Genomic DNA, 26,685 nt, shown 5'->3' on the forward strand with positions numbered 1-26,685 from the left:
TTATCATAATTCAAATCTTCCTCTATTTCTGTACCTATATATGATCAAAGATGTTTATTGAAGACATTGTTAAAATTTGATTTTGTTTGAGTGGTTAAATTTAAAAAAATCCATCTTATTTTTTTTTTTACATGCTCCTGATCTGTTTTCCCAGACAAAAAAAACCCCACAACAACGACAAAAAAAATAACTTCGGTGCTTGGTGTTGGAACGGTAAAAGTCAAAATCTCAGATCAGACACTCACTCCTCGATCTCGGAGATGAACCTCGTCTCGAATCTGTCGGGGGTCAGCAGGGCGTCCGACACCTGTCCGTCAAACAGCAGCTTGTCCTCCGTCAGCTTCACCAGCACCAGCCGCACCACCTCGCCCAGGTACATCCCACTGATCATCTTCTCGAACCTGCGGGGGGATCAACAGGCGGGGACAGAGAACCACAATATCCCCGATATCCTTATCAGACTGTTCACTCCTCACTGAGAACTCTACTGGATGGATCTACAAGCAGCCACACCACAGCTTTTTCTTACATGGTTATTATGTGTTTAGTCATTATTTTGCGCTCATCCAATTTTCCAGTGTTCCTCCATGATGGCGCCAGATGCGGTTTCTGGGAGATTTATGATGAATGCGACTGCAAAGCCTCTGTACAATTTTTAGCTGCAAGTACAAGTCACTCTGAGGTGAGCAACCTAACGTATTCATCCGCCGCGGAGTGATTTTTAGCTGTAAACCGCCAAGTGACATCAGAGGCGCCCCGACACTTAGTTCTTTGGTAACACTTTACAATAAGGGTCACTAAGTTAAGGGTTAGTTAATGCTTAATAAACATTAACTAACCCTTAATTAACGGTTAAATAATGTGTAATTTACTAGTGGTGTTCATGTTAACACCATTAGAGGAGAGAGGAGAGGAGGAGAGGAGACAAGGAGAGGAGAGGGGAGGAGAGAGAAGAGAGGAGAGGAGAGGAGAGAAGAAAGGAGAGGAGAGGAGAGGACAGGGGAGAGGAGAGGAGAGGAGAGGAGAGGAGAGGAGAGGAGAGGAGACACGGAGAGGAGAGGAGAGGACAGGGGAGAGGAGAGGAGAGGAGGGGAGAGGAGAGGAGAGGAGAGGAGAGGAGAGGAGAGGAGAGGAGAGGAGAGGAGAGGAGGGAGAGGACAGGGGAGAGGAGAGGAGAGGAGAGGAGAGGAGACGAGGAGGGGAGAGGAGAGGACAGGGGAGAGGAAAGGAGAGGAGAGGAGAGGAGACATGGAGAGGAGAGGAGGAGAGGAGAAGAGAGGAGAGGAGACAAGGAGAGGAGGAGAGGAACTAAGGTATTAATTTATACATTATTTAATCGTTTATAAAGATGACTATTAAATAATGTATAAATTAATACCTTAGTTAACATGAACACCATTAGTAAATGATTACCAGACACATTAGTTACCTGGAAACAGGGAAAATAGTCCCTGCTAGTTCAGTTATTTTTCTATCATATTTTGAGAAAGTTTTAAAGATTTTTAAAAGTGGAAAGTGTTAGCAAGAAACTTAGTGAACCTTATTGTAAAGTGTTACCAGTTCTTTTAAACGTAGACTTAAAACATTTATTTTTACTGCTGTTTTTAACAAGGTCTCTTGACTTAACACACTAATGTTGGGTTTTTAGAGCCAATGTCTGTTCCTGTTTTACCTGAATTTATACACACTTTAAATTGTCTATGTCTCTGCATGTGTGCATGTGTATGCATGTATGTTTTTATGTATGATGATGTGTATGTTTGTATTTTATTTTATTATACATGTATTCCTCTTGGCCTTGTCTCCCATTGGCCACCACCTTCACTTCCTGGAAACAGGGAAAATAGTCCCTGCTAGTTCAGTTATTTCATATTTTGAGAAATTTTTAACACCTAACAGGTAAGTTGACCAACGAGTCTTCCAAAACCCTGCTGTATCCCACTACTATAATTGGAGAGCGGTTTGTGTGTTTGTGTGTCCCACCATGAAGGAGAGGAGAAAAGAGGAGAGGAGAGGAGGAGAGGAGAGGAGAGGAGGAGAGGAGGAGAGGGGAGAAGAGGAGAGGAGAGGAGAGGAGGAGAGGAGAGGGGAGGAGAGAGAAGAGAGGAGAGGAGAGGAGAGGAGAGAGGAGAGGAGACAAGGAGAGGAGAGGAGAGGACAGGGGAGAGGAGAGGAGAGGAGAGGAGACAAGGAGAGGAGAGGAGAGGAGAGGAGAGGAGAGGAGAGGAGAGGAGACGAGGAGAGGAGAGGAGGGGAGAGGAGAGGAGACGAGGAAAGGAGGGGAGAGGGAGAGGAGACGAGGAGGGGAGAGGAGAGGACAGGGGAGAGGAGAGGAGAGGAGAGGAGAGGAGGAGAGGAGACAAGGAGAGGAGAGGAGGAGAGGAGAAGAGAGGAGAGGAGACAAGGAGAGGAGACAAGGAGAGGAGAGTAGGAGGGGAGAGAGGAGACAAGGAGAGTAGAGGAGGAGAGGAGACAAGGAGAGGAGAGGAGGAGGGGAGAGAGGAGACAAGGAGAGGAGAGGAGAGGAGACAAGGAGAGGAGGAGAGGAGAGGAGAGGAGACAAGGAGAGGAGAAGAGGAGGGAAGAGAGGAGACAAGGAGAGGAGAGGAGAAGAGAGGAGAGGAGACAAGGAGAGGAGAGGAGAGAGGAGAGGAGACAAGGAGAGTAGAGGAGGAGAGGAGAGGAGACAAGGAGAGGAGAGGAGGCGGGGAGAGAGGAGACAAGGAGAGGAGAGGAGAAGAGAGGAGAGGAGACAAGGAGAGGAGAGGAGGAGAGGAGAGGAGACAAGGAGAAGAGAGGAGGAGGGGAGAGAGGAGACAAGGGGAGGAGAAGAGAGGAGAGGAGACAAGGAGAGGAGAGGAGGAGGGAGAGAGGAGACAAGGAGAGGAGAGGAGAAGAGAGGAGAGGAGACAAGGAGAGGAGAGGAGGAGAGGAGAGGAGAGAGGAGAGGAGAGGAGACAAGGAGAGTAGAGGAGGAGAGGAGAGGAGAGAGGAGAGGAGACAAGGAGAGTAGAGGAGGAGAGGAGAGGAGACAAGGAGAGGAGAGGAGGAGGGGAGAGAGGAGACAAGGAGAGGAGAGGAGGAGGGGAGAGAGGAGACAAGGAGAGGAGGAGAGGAGAGGAGACAAGGAGAGGAGGAGAGGAGAGGAGACAAGGAGAGGAGACAAGGAGAGGAGAGGAGGGGAGGAGGTTATAAATTCTAGTTCCTCTAACATGTGCTGTACAGAGAGACCTACGTGTGGACCCCGGGGTTGAGGGAGTTCCTGTCCACCGTCAGGTCAAACTCCGTCTGGACGTCCCTCAGCGAGCCGTCGTCCCCGAAGCCGCCCCACTCCGTGTTGATGCACATCCGCCCGTCTTCCCCCTCCACGCGCTTCACGTTCTTAATCTCCTCCATGTAGCAGGCGTTGGTTCCCGTTCCTGAAGGGCAGAGGAACAGATTATACGATACGATACAAGGATTAGCGGACGACCGGACAAAAAAAGGGATGAAATTCGTATGTGGACGCATCGCTCTCTGATTTGAAAGCAAAATGGAGGCGTGGTGCTTTGGAAAAAAAAAAAGGGCGGGCGGAAACACACAAACACAGAAACATGGATCTCGACAGTTCAAGCCAATCGCTGCGCTAACATGATGCCAGGCCAGACTATAGTTCTCTTTCTGTCTTTTTAAACTGGTAGGTTGCTATTCATAAGACTCTCAATAGTGGCTCTCGTCCATTTTAAGAACGATGTAGTCTATCGAAAGATGTAGTCTATCATGCTGCTTTGCGGTTTGTAACTGATGCAAGTGTCCGTATACGTCATTGTAACTTATATGAAATGGTTCAATGGACTTCTCTCTATGTCTAAGGAGAAAAACCCATATGTTAATTTTTATTGCAAAAGCTTTACTGGGTAAAGTACCACTGTACATACACTAGATAATCAGAAAAAAATCTCCTCAGGTCCCTACCACCCGAACAGAGCTGGGTAAATCTGCCTTTTCCTTTCATAACTTCATAACTTACACAAACTTGGAATGAGCTGCAAGGCATACTTAACTTGAAATCTTTACCCTCTCTTGACATGTTTAAAAATATTTTAAAATCAGTTCTTACAGAACAATGTAATTGCTTTTAACATGTGCCATTATTTTCCATGATTCTTTTTAGCCCCTGATCCCTGTATGTTTTGTGCCTGTTTGTTGTGTTTTTGGTATGTTTTTGTGGTGTAACCTTTTTTTTTTTTATTTCACTTTGCTGCCCATCTTGACCAGGACTCCCTGGCAGAAGAGATATTGTATCTCAATGGGACCTTCCTGGTTAAATAAAGGATAAATAAAAAAAAGAAAAAAGAAAAAAAAAGAAAAGAGAAGAGACGAGCTCCATCTCCACCTTCTCCGATAGGCTGGTGAACACTTAACGGATAATTACGTAAACTGCGATCCAAGAAACAGTTCAAAGGGTTTAAACATTTGAAAAAAAAAAAGACAAACAGCCCTCAGGTTTTCTCTGTTGTCAGCTCCATAGAGAAAACATTTATTGATTATATGTTGCTTTGGCAACAGAGACTTAAGCATTTAATGGCAATGAAGCTCATTTCAATTGAATTGAATTGAATTCTATATCATAAGTACCTGAAGAGAAGAGCAGCAGATTGCATGCTGCAGGATCACAACAATTTGATTTCAAGTACCTGAACATCCAACAGTAATGGATTATATGTAATGAGATTACAGTAATCAGATTTAAAAAATAAAAAATAAAAAAGGTAAATTTGATTGTTACTCAAACCCCACAGTAATCAGAGCAGAGATATTTAAAATGAGGGATTACTTGTTGGATTAATCATAAATGTGTGTGCAGGGTGAAAACACACCAGCTGATTGAAGTTTTGACCAAATTATGGCGCTTTTAATTTTTTTTGAAGTCAGACAAAAATAGAAGTCACACAGACTGGACCCCCAGTGTTTTACAGATAATGAATGACGAACTTCAGGAAGTGCACAGATTGCACATGGCATGAATTAGGCTCTGCCCCAGTGTTTTATGGGACTTGGAGTTATGGCAACACGTGATTAGATATTAACGTGTATGGGAGCACACACACACACACGCATGCACGTTCACACACAGACACACAGAAATAAGAACATAGCAACCTCTCTTGCTCTTTCTCCACCACTCTCTATCTCTCTCTCTCTCTGTCTGACACACACACACACACACACACACACACACAGAGGACTGGCGTAATCATTTCCAGAGGGAGATCATTTGTTTCATATTCCAGTGAGTTCTCAAACCAAACTAATTATAGCCGAGCTAGGACACAATTCACTGCCACAGCATGACCCTAATTATATATAATACGGTCATGTTGTATGAATGCTGTCAAGAGCCTTCTCTCCTATATACTGGGACAAACACATTATTTCTCTTATGTATGCATCCATGGTACTGCTAGGTGCAGTAACACCCGAGAGAGAGAGTTCTTCTTTCCCAGGATTATGATTAAGAAGGTACCAGATACCACAGTGATCACAGTCAAGAACGCTCTTGAGAGTATTATGGGCTTTGTACAACGGTTACCAACGCATGTGTACTGTCTGGACCAGTATACTTACAGAGGAACAAACACTGTTAAACTAACTCCTTGGTTACCACAGGAGTTACAGTAAACAATAAAGCACAGCTAGACGGACTTTATGGGAATTATCAACATGGTTGGAATGCATCTTTGATGAATCAGACTGCTTGGCTGGAACAACCAGTACTAGAATGTCCTACTCAAATAGAAGTATTGATTTACTGTATTTACTTAAGTAGAAGTAAAAGTACCGCTCTAGAAATCTACTGAAGTAAAAGTAAAAAGTAGCTAATTTAAAATGTCCGTTCTTAAGAGGACAGAGGTCAAACTAGATTCTTTTAATTGGAAACATTTGGAAATTACACAATAAAGTGAACAAGCAAGTAAACACAACAAGTAAAGTCAGATTACTCCTCTCACTATGAATCATAATGGTATGGTATGATATCTTATATCGTATCATATCACATTGTAACATATGGCATTGTATTGTATTATATTATGTCTTATCATATCTTAGCATTATAGTATCATGTTGCTTCATATATGAGTAATCAAATTACTTTTGAACAAAGAGGTGTCACATATTTGAATAAAGTGGCATTGTATCGTATTGTAGCCTATATTTTGTTTTTTGTTTTGTTTTGTTTTGCTTTGTATCGTATCACAGCGTATCACATCGCATTGCATCGTATTGTATCAGAGAGTATTGTATCATAGATCATATCATAATGTTTCGCATCGTATCGTATCATATCACAGCGTATCATAACATATCGTATCGTATATTGTATTGTATCCAATTGTATCAAATGCTATGCTATCATATCGTATGACCATATCGCACTGTATTGAGCTGTGTGTGTGTGTGTGTGTGTGTCAGTGCAGAGTTGGGTGCTTCCGTTTACCGATGATCATGCCAATCTCACAGCTCTGGTCCCTGTAGCCACAGCTCATCATCGTCCCCACTGTGTCGTTCACCATGGCAACCGAGCCTATATCATAGTCCTGGGATGGAGAGAGAGGGAGAGAGAGAGAGAGAGAGAGAGAGAGAGAGAGAGAGAGATGTGTTAATGGCATGTCCTACCTACTAATCATCTTTAGACCAAATAATTACCTACATACCTACATAAACATTTTGAAAATTTTTATTTGAATAAACTAAACTTAAATAACACCCATGTTAAAACTAAGTGGAATATTGCTTTAAAATCTTCTAAATGTCACTGTCTATACTGTATGACCCTTAAACCCACGGCACACACTCACCCCTCTCCTGTGGATGGCCTCTCTGAGTAGCCGCACCACATCTTCCCCCTCCACTCCTGAGCAGTTGAAGCCTTTGGTCCAGCGAATCAGGATGCTCTGTAGAAGGTGGAAGGGGGGGGGGGGGGTGCAGAGGAAATTTTTATATGAAAATGACGTCATGGTCAGATGGTTCTTCGATCTCTAGAAAGAAAGAGTGCAGTGGTGTCTCCCCACCTGGTAGCTCAGTGGTTTGAGGCGTGTGTATCGTGAAAACGCAACATCCTGGGTTCAAATCCCACCCAGGACCTTTGTCACATGTCTCTCTCTCTCTCAGTCTTTCCTGTTTATCTCCATTATGTCTACTGTTGAATAAAGGCAAAAATGCCCAAAAACTAATCTAAAAAAAAAAAAAAAATGAGTGTGTAGCGACATAACGCGTAACCTAATGCAGTGATTCTCAACCTTGTTCAAGGACCCCTAATTTATTACACATTTGGGCCCCCATTTGATAAAAATTTTGTCTATTGAACACAAATCTGAGAATATTGTTATTGTCAGATATGATTTTGTCCAGAACTCCATGACTCTCTGTATTGTATGTGGAGAGATAACAGAGAAACTATGATCAAAACAGTCATTCTTCTAAATTCTCTAATTGTGTTAACTTCTTGTAAATGAAATAATGGTGAAGTTTAACAATTCATCGATTTGCTGTGGACCCCCTGGTGCCACATCCACACTAATATGTTTTAGTTTTAAAACGTATAACTTTTGCTACGTCTGCGCCTAGCCTCCACACTACTCCGGCGTTTTCGGAGCCCTAAAACGGAGACTTTTGAAAACGCTGCTGACCCCCGTTTTAGTTCGAAAACTCCAGGATTGCGTTTTAGGACGGAGCTTTTGAAAACGATGACGCAGACGCCCACGTTCGCTTCCTGATTGGGTCTTATCAGTCACAATGTGTCCTTCCCTGATTCGTCACGCCCCTATCACATGACCCTTTTCCGGAAGAAAACAAACGACATCAGCCTTGACTACCAGTGGTTAATTCAACATGGATAACGAATTACAGGCATTGCTAACCTTGCTGTCTATGCTAGCAGCTGTTGTGCAGTTAAATCTCTGGTTGTACTTTTCTCCATTGCTGTTCTTCCTCCGTAGTATTTTCTGCAACTAAGCAACCAACCGCAGAGTAGACAATCTGCTTCCTGTTTACACCGGCACGCACATGCCCAGTTTATGTGAACGGTCATGTGATATGCGTTTTCTGGCGTGTTAGTATGGACGGAGATTATTTCTAAAACGCTCATGTGGACGGAGAGTATTAGTGTGAATGTGACATGGAACTCCCTCAAGGACCCCTGGGGGTCCCCGGACCCCACGTTGAGAACCGGTGACCTAATGTATGCTGTTTGGTAGATGCTTTCCAAAAGCACCAAACCCCTGACTCCGGCAGTGTTAGTGCCACGCTCTACCCAGTGAACTGTAGGGGACCATGCACAGCTAGTGACTCCACTCACTATACAATACTGATATTATGTGGACTGCTGTGGCTCTGACTGGCACCAGAAAGAAATACTGGCTTATACAGTATATGGGGAGAAAGGGGAGATTTCTATTCACTGCACTGATGAAGGCCTAGAGTGGGAGGAAACGATTTCACCTTGCACTTTATACAATAAATATTTCAAGAAGAATATGATGATTTTGTTTGAGTCGTAGGCTTTCTTAAGCCTATTGGTTTTTTGTACCTACACACCCACAACAAGGACAAACACAGCGAAGGCGCGGTGAGTCACATTTGACACCTTGAATAAGATTTCTATTCCAAAATGCTCGACATCTATTATGAGAAAAAGTCTGTGAGTCTGTAAAAGTTTTATCTTGTTGTTTTGTAACTCCGGACTTAAGGTTACCGACTAGCCTTCATTTGTTTTAATTTTGGGGCGTCACTCAAAAGAGCAGCCGCCACTTCCTTAAGAACGGTGGTTATCTCATTTGGGAATGAAACATTTTAATTGTGCCTCACCTACACACCATCTGCACTAGACAAAACAAACAAACTGACTAAACTAAATTACTAGACAAAACTAAACTACACACAAGCTGAACTTTTTGAAGACTTGAATTTCCCTGTTTCTGTCCTCTGAGGCACAAAGACACAAGCACAGCCTTCTCTAAATGAATCCATTGTCTGGTGTGTGTGTGTGTGTGTGTGTGTGTGTGTGTGTGTGTGTGTGTGTGTGACCTTGTCGATGTCTTTCTGCTCGCAGGGGAAGGAGAAGGTGAAGCCCAGAGGAAGCGTTTTCCCCTTCAGGTTCTGAGAGTCCAGGAACTCAGACAGACAGGCTGCAATATGATCGAACAACTGGAGAGAGAGAGAGATAGATAGATAGATAGATAGATATGTTTACCAAACCTGAGAACATTTTAAATTAGCTACTTTTTACTTTTACTTCAGTAGATTTTTACACCGGAACTTTTACTTTTAGGTACTTAAGTAAAATATCAGAAAAGTAACAATACTTCTACTTGAGTAGGATGTTTTAGTACTCTTTCCACTCCTGTATTCATCTTATCTGTGTCTTTTATTATTTGCATTGACCCTAGCTATTTAGTTAAAGCCCACATGATAATCCTATGCAATGCATTAAGTCCATATTGTAGGTCTTTGCAGTCTAATTCATGCCCTTGCTTATATAATCATCTATCGGTGACTTTCTTTAACTGTAAAACAGACAAAGCAATGCTAGATTTGATTTTAGATATTCACACTGTACGTTTACACACACACACACACACACACACACACACACACACACACACACACACACACACACACACACACACCTGCTCTCCCGGGCCCAGCATAATTTCCTGGGGGATGGCGCAGATCTGGCTGTCCATCTTCAGGACTTTCTGCTGCTCCTCCACCACCCGGACGTGCAGCACCCGGAAGTTGGTGCCGCCCAGATCCAGAGCCAGGTAGTCTCCTTTCTCTGTGTGAGGAATAACCACAAGCAGAAAGTCAGACTGCATCAAGGGAAAAAAAAACAAGGAGAAAGAAAGTCACACTGTTTGACTGACAGGTGATCTGTGGGAAGTGCAGATTGTTGATTTAAGTTTAAATCACTGTGTACAAAAGTTGGATTAACCTCATTAAAAACGGGTTACTTACACACTGACACTGCTTCTATGAAACCAAAAGAAAGACCCATAAGTAGGGCTGGGCGATATGGCTGAAATCAATACCATGATAATCATAAGGATTTTTCTCAATATCAATATATATCACGATATGGTTCATGTATGCAAAATCACATTAAATAATCAAATTAATGTTCATCTCATTGAACCGAATGGTAATGTTAGGTGTGCTGTCAAACAAAACAGAAATATTCAAATAATATTCCTACCATACCTCATTTTATCAGAGTTTTTAAGTAAAATTTGCTTGTCATCATCAATTCAGACAGCAGAAATGTGTGTCATGATATCAAAATATCTTCATATCATCACGATATGATTCCACTGAAAGATGATAAAAGATAATATTGAATTATCGCCCAGTCCTACCCATAAGCACTATTCGCCTGTTTTCACACAAATTGCAGATTTTTTTTTTTTTTTTTACCTTTTTGCAAAACCCCACATACAAATCTGTTCATAAAGCACAGGTAAGCCCATGTTTTCATATAGAAAAGACTGTCATTCAATGTGCAAAACTCTCATTCCAAGTCATTCCAACTGAAGCCAGTGAACACAGTCCTCAAGGTGCAAACAGTAACAAGCATAACTGATCAAACACCAATCACCTTTTCCATCCTTCACCTTTACTTTGGAATTATTTTTAGTTACATTTTTACTTGAATTTTATCTTTACTTGTTCCCCCAACTTGTTTGCTGATACAGTGCAGTAAATTCAGTTTACACTAAATTCAGAAAATACAGTACATTTTTTTTTCTTTTTGGATACTGTGTATTGTTTTACTTGCACACTTCTATAATATAATAATTGGTGTAGATGACAGTAGCATGTGGTTACTGATTCATTTTTATAGTACTGTTTTTATTTCTCACACCAGTGTGTGACGGGTATTCAGTAGTGTCGATGTATTTGGTGGCTTCTGAGTGCCGTTTGAAGGCAAAGTTTCATTTATAAATAAGATAAAGTGATTCTGAGTTTCATTTGGTGTGAGGTTTTGGCCAGAACAGTGTTTTTGGTTTTGTGTTTACAGTTTTTGGGAAAACCGGCTTATCATTTCAGGAAATGTGTGCAAGCAGTTGTGAAAAGCTGATTGAACGAAACAAAATGAAACAGTAACATATAACCGGCGTTACCTGTCCCGTCCGGCGTGGCCCGGACGAAGGTGGGCAGCATCTTGACGGGCGCGCGGTGGTGAGTGTGTTTCCCCAAACCTCGAATGAAATCCTTCCTCAACCTGGAAGAAACGTCCTGCAGCTGCTCCACTGACAGACGGAAAGGCTGCAGACACTCCTCCACCTGGAGAGAGAGAGAGAGAGGGAGAGGGAGAGAGAGAGGGGGGGGGGGAGTGAGAGATAGAGAGAGAGAGGAAGAGAGAGAGGAGAGAGAGAGAGAGAGAGAGGCAGAAGAAGGAGGAGAGAGAGAGAGGCAGAGAGGGAGAGAGAGGGGGGAGGGGGGAGAGAGAGAGATAGAGAGAGAGAGACAGAGAGAGGGAGAGAGAGGGGGGGAGAGGGGGAGAGAGAGAGGGAGAGAGAGATAAAGACAGAGAGAGAGAGGGAGAGAGAGAGAGAGGGAGAGAGATGTGTTAATGGCATGTCCTACCTACTAATCATCTTTAGACCACAATATACGATATAGACAGATATTGAGTCACATGACTTGGACTCGAGTCACAGTTTTAATTGCTTGAGACTTGACTTGATGCATGAAGAGAAGACTTGAGACTTGACTCTGACTTGTACTCTGATGACTTGAAAAGGTTTCAAAAGTCTTGACTTGAGATCTTGTGTTTGTGTAAATGACTCAGATTGAAAGTGATGAGATTTGTTCCAGCAGACGACTGAATTTAAATTCTGTTTTCTGAATTTGTATGGAATGATTGAATTTATTGAAGTTGAAACTGATTATAGAAATCAAACTCATGATGCTCTTACCAAGTTTTTATCCTATTAAAACCATATTGCATTGAAAAGTCCTAGATATTTAGTTTTCTTTAAGATATTAAATTGATACTGGACTCTTGATTTGTTCTGACTTGATTTGCTGTTCTACATTTAGACTTGAGACTGGACTTGAGCCTTGTGCCTCAAGAGAGACTGACTTGGGACTCAAGTGAAGCTGACTCAGTCACACCTCTGCTGCCCATATGAAGAAATGTGATCAGGAAGGAAAACCAAACTGTTAGAACAGATGTAACATCAGTTATCCACAAGATGGCAGTGCTGTCAGCGTTTCCCACAAACCACCATGGTGTCAAACCCACTGTAAATGGAATATCGTATTGTGGATAATAATACAGCATGTGGTAAATAACAGGTTGTGTGAAGGGAAACCCGTTAAAACAGGAGAGTATCCTGTGTGCAGAATGTGTATCAGAGTGATTTCTAGGGAGGAAGAGAGAAGGATGGCAGCTGTTTCCATGCAGGAGATTTCCCTTCTTACTGTAACCCGGTTTCTGAAGTCACCTGACCTGGTTTAAACGTCATAACTTACAAACACAGCGTCATATTTTAAATCCCTTCTCAAAACCTGTGTGTTTAAGAAGGCCTTTTTATAGTCTGTCCTGCTTTTATGTCTCCATTTTATTTCTCCTGGTTTTTAACTCTGTTTAGGATCCTTACTGACTCTTTTTTTTGTGCTGTTTTTGCCTTTTATTGTCCATCTTTTGTTATTCTATTTTCTCTCTTTTAGCTGTTATTGTGGTATTTGGACTTTCTTTTATTTTGACTGTAAAGCACTTACAAAAAATGCTATATAAATAAAGATTATTATCATTATCATTATTATTATTATTATTATTATTAGAACTGGGTTAGAAGAACCTGGTTAAGCTCAGACTCTGATTATGAGAAACCCAGTTAAGCAGCCTGGTTTACTCCTGGTTTACTTGGCATTGAAACATCTTACTCACTTTCACTTTTAGTTTTCGCCATCTGCACAAACTCAGACTCACACAGCATTATGGGTACGCTGTGATGTCAACAACAAACATGGCAGCGAGCACTCACTATTACTATTACTATTGGGATTATCATTTCTGAAGGGAGGGAGGAGGGAGCTGGTGGCCAAATCTTTTCATAGTTTCTTTCTTCTTTTTTTGTTTCTTGTTGGAGCATTTTATCTGTGGACAGGAATATTCTGTTAACTGGTTTATACTCGTGAGACTCAGTCGCAGGTTCTCAAAGCTTCATGTAAACAGCTGAACCCGAATAAAACCTCAACCGGACGACAGCCAGCAGCCGGGCCTGTAAACACAGTTCATTGTTCATTTCTGAATTCTGGAGTTAAAGACTTAACCACTTAACCAGACATTTGATTGGTTCTTACGCACCAAACAAAGCGAAGGTGAGCGCGGTGATTTCTCCTACAGACCTGAAAAAACTTCACTGTGCCATCGTGGGACAAAGCTAAACAAATTCTATGAGTGTGATTCCTGCATCAGGAAGCAGAGGTTTGCCACAGCAGAGATCCTGGGTTCTAATCCCAAATAAATCAGTTCAGCACTTCAGCACCCAAAAAAACACTCAGACCTGGAGCCAGTTGCATAAAGCTAGTTTAAGACTAGTCTACTGTAAACCTTAGACTGGTCTTAGATTCTCAGGTTGGACTAGGCTAATTAAGACCGTCTGTTACTTAAATATTACGACTGACTTAGGCTACTTTGAGGTAGGAAAGTTAGCCACCTTCCCCCTGGCTAATCTTGAGTTAAGAATTTTGTTGTTATGGCAACGAGTCTGCCTAACTGTCAGTGGGAGGTTTAAATACTGAAGCTGTTTTTTGGGAAGAGTCTGAAGAAGAGAGAGAGTCTTTAGAGACAACATTATAGATCTACAACAACCGAGAAGTAGTAGGAACAGGTAAATATACTGTAAGTGTCTATACCAAGTTTGACTTAAAGTCACATTTAAGGCTAAGACCAGGTCTATCTTTATGCAACTGGCCCCTGGTGTACACGGGTGCCTCAGTGGTTTAAGGCAGTGGTTCTCAAAGTGGGGTCCGGGGACCCCCAGGGGTCCTTGAGGGGGTTCCAGGGGGTCCCCAGCAAAAAGGGGAATCATTTATTTTCACTATAATTCCATCCATAAGTAACACAATGACAGAATGTATGACTATTTTGGTCATGGGTTTCATACACTTTCTGTAATAAAACATCTAAAAGCAAAAATCTTATCAAATGGGGGTCCGTGGTCTAATTTGTGTCAGTTTAGGGGTCCTTGGCGTGAAAAAGTTTGAGAACCACTGGTTTAAGGAAGCTTCCCATGTAACTGTGACTCTCAGGTTCGAGTCCAGACCTTTGTCGCGTGTCGTCCCTCTCTCTCTCTCTCTCTCTCTCTCTCTCTCCAGTCTTTCCTGCCTTTTCTTCACTATAGTCTGGTTTTCAAACTCACATGCTAGCAAACGGAGGCAGAAATAAGTGTACACTCTTCTCTTCGGTTGTTAAATGGAGAGAGCAGTGTGTGAGTGATTTCCCTCTTTTCACAAACGAACAGCTGCTGCTGCTGTCAGAGGAAGAGGAGACGGCTCCCACAGCTCTGAATGAAATAATGCAAAACAAATACACAATGTAATATTGACAGCATATTGCATACTGTTGCCGTCGGGGGGAAACCTTCTATCTCTATAACTTTTCAGGAACGAAGAGAAACAGCCTTTTTTTTTTTTTAGCTTGATGACAACGCATTTTGACATTATCCAGTGGCTTCTGAAAGGTTTTCACACGAATGCAATGCGCTTTACAAGTAAAAGAGAAGTAGATAAAGATCAAAGATTAAAAACAAACAGACAAACACACAAGAAGATAATAAAAGAGGAGATAAAGAGACTGAAATCTAAACAAAAGAGAAAAAGTAAAAGGCCCCAGAAGAAAGAAAGAAAGAAGGAAGGAAGGAAGGGAGGAAAGAAAGAAAGAAAGAAAGAAAGAAAGAAAGAAAGAAAGAAAGAAAGAAATATTTAGTAATAACTGTCCCTTTTTTTTAGTTGTACCTGTTTATCTCTTGTATTACCTTTTATTATTATTTTTTATAATCTTTTTTTTCGGTGCACACTTTTATGTAAAGTTCGATCTGTTTTTAATTGTATCTCTGTTTGTGTGTTTTTAGTTGTACCTGTTTACCTCATATATTACCTTTTATTCCTATTTTCTATTATATATACTTTTTTAATTTATTTTTATGTTTCTATCATTCATTGTGGTAGTTTCACATCACTGCTTTTGGGTTTTATTGTGTGTAAAGCACATTGTAAACATTGTTTTTAGAAAAGTGCTATACAAATAAAGTTATTATTATTATTATTATTATTATTGTTAGGTGAAAGCAAGGCTAAAAAGGTGTGTTTTGAGTAAGCGCTTACAGATTTTATATATATATGTGTGTGTGTGTGTGTGTGTGTGTGTTTGTGTCGCTAAATGGAGAAGAGACTGATTCTTCTTCTCCTCTTAAACCAGATGAACGGTCAAAAGCTCGTATCAGAGGAGTTTTCCTGCCGTCTTTTGTCTGCACTTCAACATTACGATCCTCTGGAGATCGAAGCCACAATGAAAACACTGCACCGCTTTTCTTTTCCTCTTCCTTTCTGGAAAAACACTGTAAACTCTGCCCAACCTATTCAGTAAAAATACAGGAGCAGTGTCAGTGCAGTGTGAGGCTCTGACTCAGATTCATTGGTCCTAAACAAAGAGGAAATGTTTACTTTGTAGCATTTTTGTATTTGGTTTGTTTTGGTTCACGCTTATAAGTGAACCAGGGCTTGTAAACAAAAGTCACATGACTCACAAGTAGCTCGTTCATTGGTCAGTTTTGGTGACCTGTCATCCTGTCAGGTTAGAGAGTAAAAACAAATCTGATTCCAGTTCCTGTAACTTTATCTCAACATGATGTCTGTCTCTTCCTCGTACCTGTTAAAGGTCCCATATGGTGTAAAACAGGATTCCCCTTGCCTGTGATGATAAAGGAGTTGGATGGTCTATCTAAACATGGTGAAAGTATCAAAACGCACGGTCGCCAACTAAATCCACACAATCCATATTAGAAAAGCGAGCCTCTAAACGAGCCGTTTGGACTTCCGTAACTTTGTGGCGTCACAAAGGTTCGCTCATTATCATTTTTGTAAGAAATAATAGACTAACAAAGTGTTTTTTTCAAAGCGGTTGAGCGGTTGTCATTGTTTATTAACCGGAGAGTTTTCCCTACCTGTAGCTGCCGGGCCGCGGCGTCTCACGTTTCACTCTTGAAACGGTTAGCCAATCAGAACAGAGGGGTCGTTAATATTAATGAGCCTTAAAGACACAGCGACAGAAAACAGCCTGTTTTTGGTAAGGCTCAGAGAGATGCTGGAAAATGAACGTGTAAAAATGTATTGAGAGTGTTTTTGGTACATGACACCACACACACAGCTTTGAATGGACCTCAAGACATTAAATAAAACACTGGGAAGTGGAGAATATGGGACCTTTAAGAACACATGAAGAAATAGTTGAATATGAGCATCAGTCCTGACTTCATTTTGTTCTGCTAGGCTTTCCAATCATGATGCCAATATCTGTCTCCTTATACCCATAATCCCTTGTGTTTTGGGTTCATTTCCTATTGCTGGGTTGGATTATATTCTCTCTCCTAACAAACTGCACCTCAGGTCTCTTGTTGGAGGACCGAGACTTGCATTTCCCAGCGTCACGATGCCGTTATTCGAGTTTGAACGCCGTTGTCCTCATCTGCCCAAATGAATGAACTAAAGGAGTAAAACGCTCCACCGCTACAAACACGCCTGCTGTGGCCGCGCCCTGTAAGTGTTGTGTAGATGTTTTGTTTTGAGGGCTTTGCAGTGGGTTGTGAAATGTGTTTGGGAAGGGAGTGTTGCAGGGGGGCGTTCAGGGACACCGGGAGTTTCTGAACCGTAGATCCAGGTTTCTACATGCATGCAACCGTTGCTGGATAACACCACCGACAGTTGCATCAGATCCTGTGTATCGGTAAATATCATCCCGGTCGGTCTGGTTGGTTTTCTCAGCAGATGCTCTGTAAGTGTCTGAGCTTGGGTTGAAATACCTCAGACAAGTTTCAACAGTCCTCCGCACTCTGGATTCATAGTCTCTGCCCAAATTTTTTATCCCCCAAAAAAATGGGTTTGCCTGGCGGTGTGTGTGTTGTTATTTTGCCGCTGTACAAAGAAGTTCTCATGGGAAAAATGCATGAAATAAATGACAAGTAGACTAATTCATAGCCTGACAACTTCCTTGTAGAATCAATAGATGCTTGAGTGTGATTTTTGTTTATTATGAGGCAACTAGGTAGCAGGGTCGGGGCCGTTCATGAACTGACCGAACTGAATAATAGAAAACTACTGTTCGTTCAGAGCGTGAAATAAATAAACCCAGGAAGACGTTACATTGGCTTTTTAACATTTGGGAGGTTTTTGTGTTGTGTATGTTTGAAAGAAAGAGATCTCTTGTCAATCATCTAACGGGACTCCGCCAACGTTATGTCAGCGCACCATAAGATCACCATGCACAGTGTCAAGCCGCGGCCGGAGCGGTGTGAAGCTCGCCGCCGTTGGGACTCTGGAGCAACGAATCGGCTTCACTATCTGGCAGACCGACGGATTTGGCGGTTTTTGGCGAATGCATAGTGCCGACTGTGAGGTTTTGTAGTTGTAGTGAAGTCAGCGTCACCACAATGAAAGTGAAACTTAAAATTCCTCTCCAAACTCACGTTAACGGCATTTGTAAACGGTAACACTTTTTAATCAGCGATTTATAACACTGCTCAACACCCAGAGAGTTAATGTGAGTGCAGGTCAGATTCTGGCATATTGCCCTTCTTTAGGCTCCCATTGGATTGTACTGGACACATTGCTGTCACTAGGTAAGGACAAATAAATCATCCTATTCATCCTAATCTGTCATATTAGTGATCAGATTTAGTGATCAGTATGTTGTTAGTATGTCCATTTATCATTTTGCAGCCTAACTTGAACATGGAAGCTCTGAATATGTGCATTTACAATTACAATTACAATTTCACATTTGGCAGACGCTTTTATCCAAAGCGACTTACACATGAGATTTGCATACAACACAAGCAAGTTTCTAGATAGGAGAGAACAACGAGAGTAAGTGCTATAGAGCTAAGTTCTGGTCCAACAGGACAAAGGTGCTACGAGACAGTGCAACAAGCTAAGTTCTGGTCCAACAGGACATAGGTGCTACGAGGGAGTGCTACAAGGCAGTGCTATGAGGTAATGCATAGAGTGCATCAAAATTTTTTTTTTTTTTTATGAAAGGAGGTATTCGCTAAAGAGCTGGGTCTTTAGCCTTTAGAGCTGGGTCTTTAGCCTTTAGCCTTTAGCCATTTATTTTACAAAATACAGAATAACGGTATTCCCGGTGTGGGGCTAATCCCGAACCAATCACAAGAGACTCCAATCACCAATCACAAGTGACTCGCTTTCGGCAGCATTTGTTTTGGAGCGCACAGAATTAAATTTAATTGTAATATCCAACACCAGCATGAGGATCGGTGCGTTCCTGCCTGTTTTACGGTGTTTCGTCTCCTCAGCTCGAGGCATTTTTTTTTTTTTTTAGTTTATAATCACTATAAACTCTCTCCTTCCTCTCTCCTCTCTTTTGTGGGTTGCAGTAATTTTCCAGAGGCGTGTCTGCTCAGGCCTTGTCTCTACCTCACTCTACCTCTCTCTCTCTACCTCTCTCTCTCTCTCTACCTCTCTCTCTCTCTCTCTCTCTCTCTCTCTCTCTCTCTCTCTCTCTCTCTCTCTCTCTCTCTCGTCCCTACATGCTGGTTCCTGCCTATACATCATGCGGAGCGGCCGACTTCATTCCTCGATCATGACTGTGACGCTCTGCATGAAGGGAGATGTTGTGCAATTTACATTATTCTACAGTGGATTAGTAAAGGAATATTTTACATTATTTTAAAGTGGATTACTAAAGGCTTATATCACCTATTTTACATTATTCTACAGTGGATTAGTAAAGGAATATTTTACATTATTTTAAAGTGGATTACTAAAGACTTATATCACCTATTTTACATTATTCTACACTGGATTATTAAAGGTTTATGTCACACATTTTACATTATTTTATGTTGTTATACAAAGTGGATCATTTTACAAAGCAGATTATTAAAGGGACATATCAGCTGTTTGACATGATTTTAGATTATTAAAGGGATACGTCACTAATATTAGTTATTTTATAGTGGTTCAACAACACTGACAGAATCTGCCTTGCACTGTTCTACTTTCATTGAAAATATATAGTTTGTTTTTTTATTATGTTATTTACAAGGCTATTTTCTCCTTTTCTTTGACTGGAAAGTAGTTATAATATATTTGATCACATAACAGCCACAGTTTTCTCTTGGATTATGCTAATTACAAAGCCAGTTTGTATGCCTTTGAGAAGATTAGAGTCATTTTGAGGAATATTAGACGTGATGTAGAGTGATGTTAGCTTATTGAGTTGCTGCAGGGAAGCTAACTGTTAGCTCTTGGTAAACTGAGCAAAGCACGGAAACGTCATGAGATTCAGACACTCCTGTTCAGCTGTCTGTGTGACTGTAAGAGAAGCTTTGTTAATAGAACGGGTGCCGTGTCGCTTTAAGGTCGCTGTGTTCGTACCACCTGACCTCCAGGTAGACCTAAAGCCTCCAGGTAAACCTAAAGCCTCCAGGTAAACACTTACTACTTCAGCCTAAAGCCAACCTTAAAAACACTGGAAACATGTTTGCATCTGGGCAGATTTGGACTAACTGACTGGATGAAGTGTCTGCTTTGTGAAAACAGGAGGTATGGCCAGGCTATTTGTAATTTCCGAATTTCTAATAGCAGAATTCCCAAAATAACAGGAAGATACAAAGGTCTGGAAAGGAATAAAAGGTTTGGTAATTTATGTAATGACAACTGTCTGGGGGATGAATATCACATTTTGTTTGAATGTAAAAACACAAGAATTGTTGAGAATAGAAAGAAGTACCTGCCAAAATACTTTGTAAACCATCCGTCTATGTTTAAACTTATATTATTTTTGCAGACAGATAAACCAAGGATAGTATGTAAACTGGGTGCCTTTTTGAGTAATGTTCTGCCTCTCTTTAAATTACTTAATTTTTGCTAAAGATCTATTCTGGTTGTTTACCACTGTACTGCTGTTTTGTTTTATGTTTGTACTCCATACCACGATGTGTGGTCTAGAGGAAATAAAATCTGAATCTGAATCTGAATGAGACAAAATGAAACAAGGGAGGGGAAGTCTGATCCGGTGTGAAACTGGATGAGATCACACATCACACTCCCTCATCTGAGCCTCGTCTCTTTAAATCTCACAGAATGTCACGTCCAGCACGTAATCCAGATTTCAGGGTTTGTGCTCATTTCACAGAATTTCATGAGACTGTTGCCTGATTTAGTCTTATAACACAGCAGTGAGTCAGACCTACTGAGAAATCACATCAGCATCACAGCTGTTGAGGGTTACTCCTCCATCTTCTCTGCGTAGGTCTTCCCAGTTTAATACTGTGATTATAAACCTGTTCCTCTAGCCCAGTGGTTCTCAACCTTTTTCATATGAAGGACCCCTAATTTAGTCCACATTAGGGCCACGGACCCCCCATTTGATGAGATTTTGTCCCTCGGACCCAAATCTGAGAATATTTTTATTGTGAGATATGATTTTGTCCAGAATCCCATTACTATTTGTATTGTAGGGAGAGAGATAACAGAGAAACTGCGGTCAAAATAGTCCGTCTCCTACATTCTATAATTGTTCTTGTAAATGAAATAATGAAGTTTAACGATTCATCAATTTGCTGGAGACCCCCTGGGATGCCCTCAAGGACCCCTGGTGGTCCCCCGACCCCACTGCTCTAGCCTTTAGCTTGAAGCTGCTGATGTCTTCAGCAAGGGAGATTTAACCATTTCTGCAAAAAAAGGGGGAATGCTTTCCATTGATTGTGAAGCACTTTGTAAACTCTCTCTCTCTCTACAAATAATCATTAAAGTTATTGCCGTTGAATCGCCCTCTGACACTCTGTGAACTACATGTGAACCGATGAATCAGACAAATATAACTTGGGGATTTCCTCATTTCAGAATCTCAAAGCAGCTGACTTCTTGAAATCATGGAGCATGACTGCAAGACTTCACTGTGAACTCCCACAGTCTGCATCGACACTTATCAATGATTCATAAGTCCTGATGAAATCTCCCTGCTGTCCTCCTCTCTTGATGTCTGATGTCAAAAGGTCATTTGGGCACTGAAGTTTAGTTATGTGATTTAGTTTAATTTGATAGAATTAGAGTTAGTTTTGTTTCAGTTCAGTTCAATAGTTGCGTTGCGTTGCATTGCACTGAAACTTGCCTTAAAGTAGTTGAAGAAGCAGCTAATTTCCCACCCTGACACGGACTTTACTGAGGATCCTGTATTGATCTGGGCCAAATTCTGTTACTATGATCATTAGCAAAAATTATTCATCACAATTTCAAGTTGTCTAATGTTTGTCTTGTTAATCTCACAATAAAAATACAGTTTTTCTCTTCAAACCTCATTCAGGGCAACGAGTGAACACCTATAAGCTTCAGAAGTGTAAACTGACTCATGTTTCTTATCGTACGCAACTATTACAGTATGGAAAGTATAATAATCCAGATTATTTTGCTAAATATTGTGATCACCATTATAAATCACGATTATTTGTGTCAGTTTCAGAAAACAAAAATATTTTATTGCACTTTTGCGCCTTATCATATATTTTACCTTTAAGCAGTGTTGTAGCAGCAGCTAGAAAGCCTTGTTTTCTCTCTTACACTCTTACTCTTATTGTGTCTTTATTTACGAAATTCAAATAAATTATTACGACTTTATTACTTTGGGGTGCAGCTACAACCAAAAGGCAAACACAGAGTCTGTTCTTGTTTGTCATCTGGTTTCAAAGCAAAGTGTCTCCAGATGACGAAATCGATCCACTTTTAGGAACTGAAACAACATTTTCACTTTCCATTTTGCTCATTGCTCTGTTTTTCCACAGAATGCTCTGCTTCTCCATCTGAACTTTTGTTTTTGGTCACACGGGTAAAGTGACCACCAGTCACAAGCCTTTCAGTCAGTTTGGCCGGAATCATGACTTGACCATTTGGCCCTGGGGACTGATATCTCACATAGGAAACATTTTGGATGGTGAGTGGGTTTCCTTTCACTTACTTTAGGTGTCAGCTGAGAACCTTAAAAAGACTGAAAATGGACACAGAATAAAGTCTCATTCTATCTGATCAAATAGTGACTGTGGCTTGTGAACTGACACTAGCGTCCTGCTCGCTCCCCCTGGCCTGTGTACCTTACTGAGCGTGTCTGGAGGGACGATGTCCTGGTCCGGCTCCGCACCATCTCCGCTCAGTCTGGCCACCTTGGGTCTTGGAGTGCTATTCTCAGCCTTGGCCTCCATGCTGCTCATCAACTATTCTTCCTGGGGTCGACACAAAAGACAAGACGAGACATTCAAACATCACATAATGGACAATCCACAATATCAACAAAACAAAATAAAACAAGAGAAAAAAAAAATAGTTATCTCACATTCATAATATCACCTCAACAGTAAATGGTTAAAGCAAATAATAGAATAAGTAAACTAGGTATTTATCAGTATATATATAACTGCCCAATACTACTAGTGCACAGTGAAGCATTATCTAAATTAGCACCACAAATATAATCACCCTTCACATACAGAATATCATATGTAGCCTAAACTGATTTCTTTCTGAATGATTGCTGTTCTTAATTTCTTTTTAAAACTGATCTTACTAGTATTCTGGGTTAAATGTAGTGGCAGCTTGTTCCAGTTTGACATAGCCCTATACATTACAGTCTTCTTTAAAGCATTGGTTTTAGGTGAAGGTAACGTGAAGCGTCCCATAAAGGCATGTCTGGTGTCATAATAATGTCTATCATCGGTGTGTGTTAGCTGTGAATATAAGTGTGTAGGTTTTCTTAAGGCACAAATGTTTCTTATGTACTGGACCAGGCTGCATGCCAGTCTCTCTTCCGCCCTGAAAGTAAAGTAAGTCATTGGGGCAGTGAGTCTTCTATCGACTTCTATCAGCGACCAGCAGGAACCGGAACAACTCTGTCAGGTCTTTGGCACCGCGAGCCGCGGTGAGACAGGAAGTGGCGAGGCAGAGTCACACCACAAGAAAATCTAACATGCTAAAGTGAATGACAGCTACATGGAAGCAGGAATAGACCTGATCTAGATAATCTAGATCAGTGATTCTCAACTGAGCCCACTGAGGTTTGACTCAACCAATGAGATCATTTCTGCCTCCAGAGCAGCTCTGCCTCTGAGAAATTAGAATTATAAGGTATTATCTGCCTTTAGGATAGTTGTGAGATATTGAGCTTCAAAGTTTTCAGCATCCATTGAGTTAAATGGAGATGGGTCCTTTTGTTTTAGAAATTACAGACTCAAAAATTATTATTTTCATTATTTAAAAAAAATAACACCACGCATATGTCAACAGGCACTCATAGAATAGGTTCATGTGACTAACTCAGTTTTGACAGAAAGGTCAGATAGAACCTTATGATACCTAGCTGCCTGCTTATTTTTTCTCATTGGCCTAAAGAACAGAGCAGGTCCGAAGACAGACTGGGCAAGCGTGATGTCATTTTTCGAGGCCAAATACAAGATTCTGGATCCTGCCCCCTTTTAATATAATGTCAAAGTCCGTGGGGTTCCTCTAATACAGTTCTCTATTTGTTAAGGTGGACTCTGGTGGGTTTTGAAGCAGTTGCAATTCGCACTTATTGGTCAAAGTATATTGTCAGCACACTCTGGATCGTCTTCTTACAATGCCTATATTAAATAGCTTTGCTTGGCTATAATATCTGCCATATATGCCACCATACTGATCATGTTTAAAACCTTCAGTAAAGCAGTCAGAAAAAAATGGCCCATCCACATATTTCTCTGGCAAGACTGGAATCCTGGTGCTTCTACTGGTTTGTAAAACTTAAACTGCATCATTTACACTCATTTATCTGGTAGAGACTCTCTGCTTTCTCTCTCCTAAGTAATTAACTTCTGAATAAGCTCAGCAGGACAGCCACTTATCATGCAGACAGAGATAAGGCAGAGACAATTACTACAGTCCCTGTTAGCATGAATGAAACCTGAAACATACAGGGTTTTTTTTTCACCTCGGCTGAGTACGCACGCTCTGTTGTTTCAGCCACGCCCGGCCTCACATCACATTCACACCTGACTGTGACTGGAAACAGATGGAACTCAACATTTTTTTGCAACACTGGGTTAGTTGGCTGTTGTTTTTCATTTTCTTTACCCAACTTTTAGGTTTGACCTCACTGAAATTCTGGTGAGTGAAAGTCTGCACCGGACCTAAACTGAGAAGTGCTTTTAACAGGTTTGTTCCCATCTCTGAATGGAAGACACGTTTAAAACAACTTCATGAACTAAAACACAACATTTTCGGCAAAAGGCATGAGAAGTCGATGTCCCAAACATGTCAAATGGTAAATTATAGGCATTCACAACACAGAGCAGAATAGTGTTTTAATGATAAAGATGTAAGGAGGATCAGTTGGAGGATAAAGTTTATCCACAAGCATCACCAATCACAAAGCAGAGACTAGGTATTAGGGAATTTGTGCCTCTAACAGATTAACAGCAGCAGAGGTTTGGGACTTTTCAAAGTCCTTAAGGTGCTTTGACAGAACATTCACAGTTAATCTAATAGTGATCTGGAGACTGAAAACGAGCCACACCAGTCAGGTCACGATCTGACAGAAGAGCCTGAGGTGTTTAAACACCAACAAGTTAACATACAGACTTTCTGTCACTCATCCATGTAAAAGAATCATCATGGATCTACAGCAGAAGGTCCCAAAGCTGGGGTCCGAGGACCCTCTGTGGGCCTTGAATTGAAGGGTCTCCAGCAAAATGAGCTGGGAGTGACTAGTAGGTAATACTTTACTTGTGCTATTATTTCACTCCCTATACATTAGTGCTATGTATTCATTGCTATACTAATAAGAGATGCATACATTTTCTCAGACTGGGTTCCTTGGGAGAAAAATCCCATCAAGCAGGGATTCATGGTCTAATGCTTTTATCCTTCTGTGGGTGAAAAGGTTTGGGAGCCCCCGCCCCTACCTGCAGTTCAGTGCCGTGAACAAACTACTACGACTATTACACTCCGACAGGTAAAATCATGTTATCACGGCAGAATCATGGACAGACTTGTAAAACAAAAACAAACAAACATCAAAAGTAGTGTAACTCACCTTTAGTTCTCTTTGCGTCCTGCGCTGCGACAGTCTGACTGACTGGAGTCAACTTCCTTAAAATAAAAAGAAGGTACACGCGCTGTTTGGGACAGTGTTTACACCCACTTCTGAAGACGGCGGAGGGAGGGTTGATGTCGCTGTTACAAAATGATCCTGCAGTCTGTTTGCTTTCTGTCATGACAGCCCCGGGAACAGGATACATTTCGGATAGGCTCGAGCTGACCTTTACGCATTACGCGCGGCGACACAAACCAAAACGGCCTGTTTAACGCAACAAACCAACACTCACGCACCAAAAGCTGAAACACACCAAAAAAACAAACCAGACACTGTGTTATGATCATGTTACAGTCAAAAGGAAACCCAAGGCGCGCTCTCTTGCTCGCCGGGTTTGCGGCAGCAGGTGTCTGTCTGTGCGCAACGAAGGAAGAGCTGCCGCGCGCTCCTTAAACTGTCAAGTCCAATAAATCTCTCAAGTTATGCCCAGGAAATTACACCAAGCATCAGAAAACAAGACTGATGTACCAGGAAACGGTCGAGGTTATAACCCGAGGAGAGATCTTCAGGGACGTTTCACCCAGAACACAGAGAACTTTCTTCTTACACTGGGTGGAATTTATTACTGTGGTTTAAAGTTAATCGAGAGCTTGGAGCCAGAACTGAGATCCATACATCAAATGAACAAAAGGAGATTTGTTTAAGCAGAAAAAACTGAAATGTGGAATAGTTTTGAATAAAAATACAAAGTCTTATAGCCTACAGTGGCGTGCGCAGACTCTGAAAGGGGCACAGGGGCGTGATTCTCTCTGAAAGGGGGAACCTCTGGTCTGTCCAGGTGGCTCAGCTGGACCCCTGTCATGTAGCCGCCATGTCTGTTTGAAGATTTTGGGTATATGATTTACACCTATAGTCATGTAGATATAGATAGATATAGTCTTTATTGTCCCGCAGGAAATTTGTTTTCACAGCCAGTACTTGCACAGAAACATATATACACACCCTTCAGATACATAAACACACACCATTCATCCGCCCTGTATCCCAGCACATATACATATATCACATTCACAGATAAGTCTGGCTCTGCACAAGGTCAGCGAGGCAGTTTGTTCAGTATAGCTATGGCGGAAGGGACAAAACTTCAGAGTCCTGTATCTACGGCCTGACGGCAGTAGTGTGGATTATGGATTGAGGGGGTGATCGGTGTCATTCACTATTGTGAGTGCAATGCGTGTGACAGAGGTGGGAGTAAGTCACACATGTGCAAGTCACAAGCAGGTCTCAAGTCTTAACCTTCAAGTCTCAAGCAAGTCCCAAGTTACTGTGGTGAGACTCAAGAA

The 26,685-nt window shown here is 41.5% G+C and overlaps 1 protein-coding gene across 1 annotated transcript; it reads right to left on the reverse strand.

The window, feature by feature from the left end:
- Positions 1 to 245: 245 nt before the first annotated feature.
- LOC139658423 (hexokinase-2-like) lies at positions 246 to 25,446 on the reverse strand (the record flags this gene model as incomplete). The annotated part of the gene is made up of 9 exons (XM_071536553.1): positions 25,343 to 25,446; positions 22,374 to 22,502; positions 11,160 to 11,322; positions 9,669 to 9,817; positions 9,067 to 9,186; positions 6,840 to 6,935; positions 6,479 to 6,578; positions 3,236 to 3,419; positions 246 to 401 (listed from the first exon to the last, which is right to left on the reverse strand). Coding segments are annotated over exons 2-9 (1,085 nt in total), but the record flags the coding sequence as incomplete, so codon positions are not given.
- Positions 25,447 to 26,685: the final 1,239 nt, after the last annotated feature.

The sequence above is a fragment of the Centroberyx affinis genome, unplaced genomic scaffold (genome assembly GCF_046629955.1).
Source record: "Centroberyx affinis isolate AG114_WGS23_722 - 3 ecotype Tasmania unplaced genomic scaffold, CSIRO-AGI_Caff_v1 ptg002894l_1, whole genome shotgun sequence".
NCBI lineage: Eukaryota > Metazoa > Chordata > Actinopteri > Beryciformes > Berycidae > Centroberyx > Centroberyx affinis.